This window comes from Condylura cristata, unplaced genomic scaffold (genome assembly GCF_000260355.1).
Source record: "Condylura cristata isolate star-nosed mole 26May11 unplaced genomic scaffold, ConCri1.0 scaffold00021, whole genome shotgun sequence".
Taxonomy (NCBI): domain Eukaryota; kingdom Metazoa; phylum Chordata; class Mammalia; order Eulipotyphla; family Talpidae; genus Condylura; species Condylura cristata.
The window spans coordinates 25357809-25366654 of NW_004567122.1; the positions used below are offsets into that span (position 1 = coordinate 25357809).

Genomic DNA, 8846 nt, shown 5'->3' on the forward strand with positions numbered 1-8846 from the left:
TCAAAGTTGACCACGCAATGTTAATTGCCCCTTCACTAAACCAGGGGAGGACCAAGACCTGTCTCAGTCCCCTAAAAACAGCCTTCTCTCGGGCAACTGATGTTGGAGGGCCATATTTGAGGATATTTTTGGTTCATTCACCTACTTTTCCTGGGCAGGGAAAGGAAGGTGGGACTTGGGCTGGGGCTGCCTGGGTGATGCTCTGAAGAGGCATGAAAGTCTGACAGCATTGTCAAGAGAAAATGCTCTGGGTCACAAGCGTAGGTCTAGAATAAGTGGTTAGCTTATACTTAATGTAGACCTGGACATCTTAATAAGCATTTATAGTTTTTTACTATTTGATTTCCAAATGTATGTTCCATTATAATCACCCTACCTCTTCTGGTGGCCCTCTTGTCTGCAGGCAAGGCTTAAGGCACACCTCCATCACTGACAAAGTGATGTAAAGGGTGGCCCCCACGGCTGGCACTGAGAAAACATCCCACATTTGGTTTAAAAGGAGCCCTGGGAACTGCAGCTTTTTTAAAAAAAGATTTATTGTTATTTTATTTATACATACAGGAACTGGGATGTAGGCCAGAGATTTGAGGAGAGATGAGAAGATTCACCAGAGATACAGTGGGGAGCAGAGCAGGCAGATCAACTGAAATACACTGCTGAGGAGAGCAGTAGGCAAGACAGGAGAGGTTTGCTGTGCCATGTGGTTCCTCTCCCTGGTTGGTGATCAAACTCATGCAGCAGTGGCTGGCAACAGCTTGATAACACTGAGACTTTAACCCCTGTACTAGCCGGGAGAACACCCCTGGGAGTTGTAACTTTGAGAGGTCAGAGTGACTTGGGGGGAGAATCAGAATTTTACCTGGCTTGCTTTTATTTTAAATACTTATTTCAATGGTATTTATCTTAATGGAAAGCAAGCCAGGCAAAATTTTGTTTCTTCCCTGAAGATATGTATAGATACATAGCTATAAGTCCCTGTGAGGACAGAAATTATTTTTAACATAGACTTCTTATTTAAGGAAGAAATTTCCATATGACCAAAAATCTGTTGCAATTCACTTTCCTCTTAAGATTTGTGTTTACTCTTCCTACAGAACTGAAAGGTGTCCCTAAGCTAGTCAAAAATGAGAGCTATGACTAGATGACAAATCTCAGGCCTCAGAAATTGACATGTTCCAGATAGAAGGATATCTGGCCCAGACTTTAGTACTGGGCAGCTGGGATATGCCAAGTTACCCTCAGCAGTGTATTTCTGTCAATCCACCTGTTATCCCCCACTAGGTCTCTAGCGTATCCTCTCACCCTCCCACATTTCTGCCCTGTACCCTAGTTCTTGTATGCATAAATAAATCTTTTAAAATAAATGAATTCAGGTGATATGGTGGGGCCCAGGGTTTGCTACATGTAGTGAATGTGTTCCTGACAAGCTATTGTTTAATTTGGGACACTGAATAGAATCCATGACCAGGATCCTATGGAAAAAGCATTTTAAAAATGACTTGACTTTGTAATTTTATTTTCTAAGCCTCACAAATTTGTATGGATAATCAAAATAGATACTAAGCTACAGTTGAGGAAAAGAAAAGGCTTTGGCTCACTAAATACTTGCATGGCTCAAACATCCTAATCCTCACTACAGTACTGATTTGATCTCCATTTCTAGGTAAGGCTCAAGGAGAGGTGGCTGGTCCAGGGTTATAGATCACAAATCTTGACTTCTTTTCCTTAGTCTACCCTAGCAAGCAATCCAGATCAGAAGTAAAGGTATACAGAGATATGTCCATACATAGGTGTGACACTGGACCTTGCCATCTCTTTGCTCCCAAATATACCATAGCCCATAAGCTAGCTCTCCTCCTCTTTAGCACTTCTGATTATTCCATTACCTGTGTTTATAGAGCTAAGGCAGGATCCACTAATTTACCACCATTCCCAATGCCAAACACAGTGATGAGTGACTTTTACTGTGATTACTACAATGCTGCCCCACAAATGCAGTATTCATGCCTAGAGGTAAGTAATTAATGGTGGGTAGTTAATAAAAAAAAAGAACAAGGAGGGAGGTAAAGAATAGCTACATTAACTAAACCGGGGGATATTAACACCAGAATTTCAAAGCAGAGCAACAATACACTAAACAAGAATTTGTTTAAGGGCCATGTGTAAGGCAATTTCTCAAGTCTAGAAAATGGAAGCCTTAGGTTGCCTCCAGAAAGAAAATGTGGGCTTTCCCCAGGAGCTTTAGAGAACTACTAGAGAACCTACAAATAACTGGAATCTTATATGTTACTGAGTTTTAAGATAAGGCTAGACTTTTTTGTAGGCTGACTTCCTCAAAGCTTATGATTTGACTGTCAATCATTTCTTTAAAAAATAAAAAAAAAGATGAATTTATGTAACATTAGTATATATGGATAACATAAACATCAGATGGAAATAAAGGATCTGGTTTGCCTCAGAAGGCAGGAGGAAAAAAAAGACCATGAAACAGAATCACACTTAAAGGTACATTGTTGAAAAATCCAAATGTAAAATTCATTACCTGTTATTACATCACCATTAAAAAAGGTATTAACAAAAGTCTGGACATTCACGCTGAAAATAAAGGCATGATTTATAAATACATAAATATCCATGCATACTTTCACAATGATATACTGGAGAATGAGAATTTTAAAACAATCAAGACACGATTCCCTTTTGTTCCCACTGCCTCATGGCTATATAGTGGCAATACCAGGAGTCTTAAGAGATTATCTGTGGTCAACATGCCAGTGTCCTTTCTAAACCTGTGTAGCTGAAGAAGAACATGTGATGAATCTTCCGACTTAGCTTTGATGCTGAAAAAAAAAAAAAAAGCCATATAGTCCAGTGAATTAAACCCATAATTTACAATATAGTACTGCTATAACATTTATGAACTACTCAGATATTAAATACACTCAAATTATCAATATTTTACTACATACAAAAAATTCAGCAGAACACTAGCCACACCATTGATTTGGAAGCCATAACCAAATTTTTTGTCTTGTCACCTGTAATCCATAAAGATTCACTTTAAAATGGTAACAGAAACATTTAAAATGTAACTTTTTTCCTGGTTTGGTCTCTAATGAAGGGCTTTAAAAACAGAATCACACAAACACTTACTGTTCTAAATTAAAAGTAGCTGAATCCAGGTAGTAATTCACAACATTTCACATTGAGTCAGGATATTTAGGACAGAAGTGAAGGTTATATATTTCTGGATTTCACACTATTAGAAACTGTAAATGCATATCTTCAAATAGTAGGGAACTGAAGCAGATATATTCTTTCTGGTTACTCTCTAGCACCTTTGGTAAATTTAATCTTGGCTTTAGACAACTTTTAAGCAGGGTGTGAAGAAATCATTTTGGCTGTCACCTTGAATTTGTATGGATTTCCTTAACATTTATCAGTTCGAGTGAATCAATCTGAGTCTTTTTAGTAATCAGAGTTTTCAAGGTATGACCTATTTTCTGGGCCTGTCTTTTTGAGAAATGAAAAAACAAAATTTGTCAGCAAAAGCAAAATATAAGAAGTCTCTCCTTTTAGGAGAATCCAATATCACCTAGAGAAACCAAAATGAAAGAGAATCTCCTAAGCCATCCCTCAGATCCCAGTAAGACAGGCCAAGCCTACAGTAGCACAACAGCCACCACTGACTCCTTCCCACAGGTTTTGGGAGGAGGCAATGGTACCACCCTGGCCTCTAGAGGCAGAAGCAGCTTTTTTTAGCTTCTATTTCTACCAGATTAAGGATACGAAAAGTAGTTCCACTGAGCCTTTATCTTGGGAGACAGGACAAAACCTAACTAATCTGAGCAGCTGGGGTTTTTTTTACCAAAAGATTTATTTATGCATACAGAACTGGGGTACAGGCCAGAAGTACAGGGGTAGTGAAAGGATTCACCAGAGACAGAGTGGGGAGCAGAACAGGCAGATCAGTGAAGTGCACTGCTGAGGGGGGCAGCGGCCAAGACAGAAGAGGTCTGCTGTGCTACGTGGGTCACCTCCCTGGGAGGGATGAAACTCATGTTGCAGTGGCTGTGGCCAGCTTCCTAGTGCTGCACTTTAACACCACCAGGGAGGGCCATGTGGTTTTTTTTTTTTTCTTTTTTAAATAGCAATTATCATAGGCAAGGGAATGACTGTCCCATTACCTTAGAGTTTACCAAGATAAAACATAATACAAAGAAAAGGGTCTTTTGAGATGCAGCATATTTCTCTTTCACATTTCATATATTGTTACTTTCCATACTGCCAATTTTCTTCTTTGATAAAAATGTTCTCAGAAAAAATGGACCAAGTAATGAAGCTGACAACTTCTTTCTTTGAGCCAATAATGATAGCTTACTAGCCAATCACTCTCTTTCTTGTTAAGAAAATGACTTGGGAATTTAATGGACGTTCGCCACAGAGACACCATTTCTGAGTGAGTGGCTGCTCTTTGTTAATTATTGCTCATCATGGGTAAGCTGGTTAGCCAGAAAGAAGAGCTAATGGTAGGTGCCTGGGCACAGCCAGATAACGCACATTGTGCGATGTACTTGTGTTGAATGTCCCTCTTTCAAAAGAAAACTCATACACTACAACTAACTGATTAATAAATCTACTATCACATACCAATGTTCGTATCTACTCAAACAAAAGCAAGAATTGGACAGATCCACTTGTTTCAAAATTATGAAACAGCTGTATTTGGTCTCTAGGGTGGCAATGTTGTTTGCCAGCCTCTATTGGAAAAAACTCAGGAAAGAAACAAAGAAATGCTGCAAAATCCTTTTTCAGTGGGCTCACAAGGTGGTTTTTCAATGGAGTAGGGGACAGCCTTCAATACCACATGAGTCTGGCATGACAATCTCTCTTTGGACAGGCTTCTTTCCAAGAGTGCAGATGGACAGAACTCTGCACACCCTCTAATTAGCCCCCTTTTCCGGTTCAACTGGGTTTCATTTTCAGTGGCATCAACAGTTTCAAACTTTTTGACTAAGAAAACAAGTTTTATATGAAGGAAAGCAAAACATGTATTATCAAAAATTGCTCCCTGCTGAAGTGCAGGGTCCCTGCAGGCTTCTTCCAGGTAGCTAATGCTAGTGATTAGTCTGATGGCCTCAGAAGTTTTAGGGATGCCAGGTTCTTTCCAGAAGAGGCTCACATGGTGCAATAACTGTCAAAAATGAACACTCCAGGACAAGGGCTACCTACACCATTAAGGTTAAGACCTTTACAACATTTAAACAGAGCCACACAAGGGCCTCTCTGGTGATAGAGGGTTTAAAGGCAGCATTAGCAAGCTATTGCCAGTCATAGCCTCAAGAGTTTGATCCCTGGCCAGGGAGCTAACCCACATGGCACAGCAGTTCTCTCCAGGTCGCTTGCTGCTCCCCTCAGCAGTGTATTTCAGTAGATCCACATGTTCTGCTCCCCACTCTTGTCTCTGGTGAATCCTCTCATCTAGCCCAGTGCACTTCTGGCCTACACCTTAGCTTCTGTTTGCATAAATAAATAAATAAAATAATTATTTAACAAAGAGAACTATCTGAAATCAAGTGGAGTGTGATCTTTGGGACCAAAGTACTTTTTGAGAAGATAAGGATTATTAGGTTAACTACTTGATACCTACACAGAAGCTTCTCTGCATACCTTGCCTCCCAAAACAAGAGCCAACTGGGGTGAGACAAGTGCTAACCTAGGTTTCTGAGGGTAGAACTAAAAAGAGGCCAGCACCCGTTTACTCTATTGCTTGGGTCAACTCTGGAAGTTTCTTCTGAGCATCTTCTCTGGCATATGCCAACACTAGGTTTTGTGACAGAAGGATTCAAGAAGCTTACAATCGACTGTAAAAGGGGCACGGATAAAGTCATCAACAAGGAAATCGGGAGATACCAGTTCTGCTGCCCAAGGACGTGGGAAATGAGAAAAATGTATGTCTTGAGAGATTGTGACAAGCAACTAGGTTGCACATTCCTATCCTGTCAGCCTCATTCTGTAAATTCCAGGATCAAGTTATAAGGCTCTAGAGACAAGAGCTTATTGGGCACATCCACAACTCCTGATCAGACTAAGCCCTGCAGAACAGGGAATAGCCATGAAGTGTGGGAATTACTCCATTTCATTCCCATTAGCAAATAAAAGGGACCAAACAAGTCTGATCAGGTCCTACTAACTGGATAAGTTAATGTCACCCAGATTTCTTTCTTGGTAAGTATGAGTACTAGTCAACGTTCCCTTAAATATCAAGATTGAAAAATGTAGGCCCTCCCTGATGGTGCAACAGGTTAAAGTGCAGCACCATGAAACTAGTTGTAGCCACTTCAGCACAAGTTTGATCCCTAGCCAAGGAAGTGACCCACATGGTGCAGCAGACTTCTCCTATCTTGCCCACTGCCCCCCTCAGCATTGTACTTCGTCAATCTGCTGCTCTGCTTCCCATTGTCTGGTGAATCCTCTTACTGCCCCTGTACCTCTGGCCTGTACCCCAGTTCTGTATGCATAAATAAATAAATCTTCAAAGAAAAAAATTGCAAAATGCTCAAAATATGTTCCTAGAGAAACTGAAGGGATAGAATTTATGTGTTACTCCACCAACAATGCATAATATATCATACTGGGCAGTTATTTTTATGAAAAGGTTTATACCAATTATAGGGAAATAGAAATAAAAGGGCTTAGCTGTTTGAGGTAGTAAGCAAGAGCATTCAGAAAACAATGTGGTCTGACACATCACATTGGCAGGGGCTATCAAATCTATGCCACTTCAAAAGCACCTGGAAATCCTATTTACCTTTTTCATTAATTCACTCCTGGTAGTAAACTGTGGTAGGTCTTCTACTTCAATCCCATCAGCCATTTCCATCACCTTGTCTAAAAGGTCTTTGTTGTAACTGCACAAGTAAAAAGGAATAAGAGGAAAAACCTTGTCACTGTGGCTACTAAGAAATTACAGGTAGGACTGTAAACTCTCAGAGGACTGATTTGATAATTTAGGGTAAACACATACAATTTCAGCAGCAGCTTAGGGAATAGTTCTTTCCACTTGTGGATACAGCAGGGGCTCTAGGAATGCCAACAGAACAGGTGTTTCAAGATTAAAAAAAAAGACAACTTAAAAAAAGACAAAAATAGAGACTGTACATCTGGCAGTACATATTCATGATTAGGTATGAGGGTCCAATTTTTTCATTTTTAAACATGTGCAATGTTGGCCTAGTGAAAATAACTATTTTCGTTTGTCAATTTTTTTTGACATTTGCCATAATCTTGGATACATTTAAAGAAAATCTCCCAGGGGTACCTAGAAGGCAGAGAAAAGGAATAGATGGGTCTGGCACAGCTTCCCCAAATACTGTTCTAATAATCTCCAACATCTGAAAGCAAAACCCAGTGGTTTAGGGCTAGAGGAATCATATGACCAGGCAGGCAGACATAAGGGGCACACACAATTGCAGGGAAGACTAAAATAAGGGGCTGTGGGGAGCCTGGAGATTTGCCACCTTCTTGAGGGTGGGGCAGAGATGTTTATCGAACACCTCATAAATGGGCTCTTGGAGGTCTGTTATTTCCATAAGTGGAAAGGCAAGGCTGGCTCTATCACGGGGTCCCGCACACTGGGGATTGAGGAGAAACAGCCAAGAACCACAGATTTTAAGTTTGGGGTGCAGCAGAAGGCTGCACCCCAGATACTCTTACCATAAATGGTAAAACCCACCAATCCTGTCAGAGGCTATGTGGCACTTCTCCCCCAGCTTCTTCCTGTATAAACTAGGGAATCTCAGTTTTCACCTTTTAGTGAATGAAAGGTGCTAATGCACTGTGCAAGGTGATGGTCTGAGCGAATTGTATATACGGATAACGGCAACTTGAAGGCCCATGTCCTCAGTCCTTGCTAGATGGCAGCTTGTGCTAAGTGCTTTTCACCCGTTAATTCTGTATTCATCACAACAATGCTCCAAATGTGGAACCTGAGGCTTAGAGAAATTAAATTTCTCGGCAAGGGGTTGGCTAGGATGGGAATGGGCCGTGGGCCTGATCAACGTCACTGGACGTTGCGGGGTAAGTTCTATCCTGAGCAGGAGTCAGGCTGGGCGAGAGCTGCGGGTCGGAAAGCGGGGGGCAGGGTCAGGCAGCCCGCAGGGGTCCGCACCTGCAACCCAGGAAGAGGTGGTTGGCCCAGACCATGGAGAGGGAAAGCAGCTGGTCCAGGCGGCCGCCGCCGTCGGGCGGGTCGCGGTAGTCGGCCAAGTGGCGCAGGATGAACTCCATGCGGGCCTTCCATTGCTTCTCGCTCTCCGAATAGGCGCGGAACTGCTCCGCGAAGTCGGTCGCCTGCCGCACCCCAGAGACCAGCTCCTCCACCGCGGCGGCTGTCTCGCCCCCTACCATGGCGCCCGCAGTCTCCGAGAGCCGAGCAGCCCGCCGCCTTCCCTACACACACTGCGCCACCTCTTGGCTGCTAGAGGGGCCGCGGCTGCGCGCGACTGCTCCAGAGGACCCGGCTGGAGCGCCCTCGCCGGGCGTGGCGGCCTGTAGTCACTCCGGCCCCGGGCTTCCGCCGCGCGCCTGCCGGGTGAGAGCCTCCTCAGGGGCCGCAGGGGCTGTTCTCCGTCCACCCCTAGGGAATCCTTGGGGAAACTGAGGCCTTCAAGCACAGAGCCGGCCGCCCCTCCCAGCCGTCGGCTTCATGTGTATCCTTGCCCGGTCGGTTCCCTGACACCGCCCCGCCCTGGGCATGGCCGCAGACAGATGCCCTCACTTCTGAGGACTTATGTGAGTAGTGAGTAGCTAGCTGCCCTGGCTCTTTGACCCAGCCCAGCCCCAGC

The 8846-nt window shown here is 43.1% G+C and overlaps 1 protein-coding gene across 1 annotated transcript; it reads right to left on the reverse strand.

Annotated features, from left to right (window-relative positions):
• Positions 1-709: 709 nt before the first annotated feature.
• On the reverse strand, positions 710-8460 carry CDKN2AIPNL (CDKN2A interacting protein N-terminal like). The gene is made up of 3 exons (XM_012727703.1): positions 8171-8460; positions 6812-6911; positions 710-2840 (listed from the first exon to the last, which is right to left on the reverse strand). The coding sequence occupies exons 1-3, from the start codon at positions 8407-8409 to the stop codon at positions 2829-2831; spliced, it is 351 nt and encodes a 116-aa protein (XP_012583157.1). The 5' UTR covers positions 8410-8460; the 3' UTR covers positions 710-2828.
• Between the last annotated feature and the right edge of the window lie 386 nt (positions 8461-8846).

Coding starts and splice junctions, on each gene's coding strand:
- CDKN2AIPNL (XM_012727703.1), bottom strand. CDS start 8,409: ATGGTAGGGGGCGAGACAGCCGCCGCGGTGGAGGAGCTGGTCTCTGGG. Junction 6,912..8,170: donor CACCTCTTCCTGGGTTGCAG/GTGCGGACCCCT, acceptor TTACTTGTGCAG/TTACAACAAAGACCTTTTAG.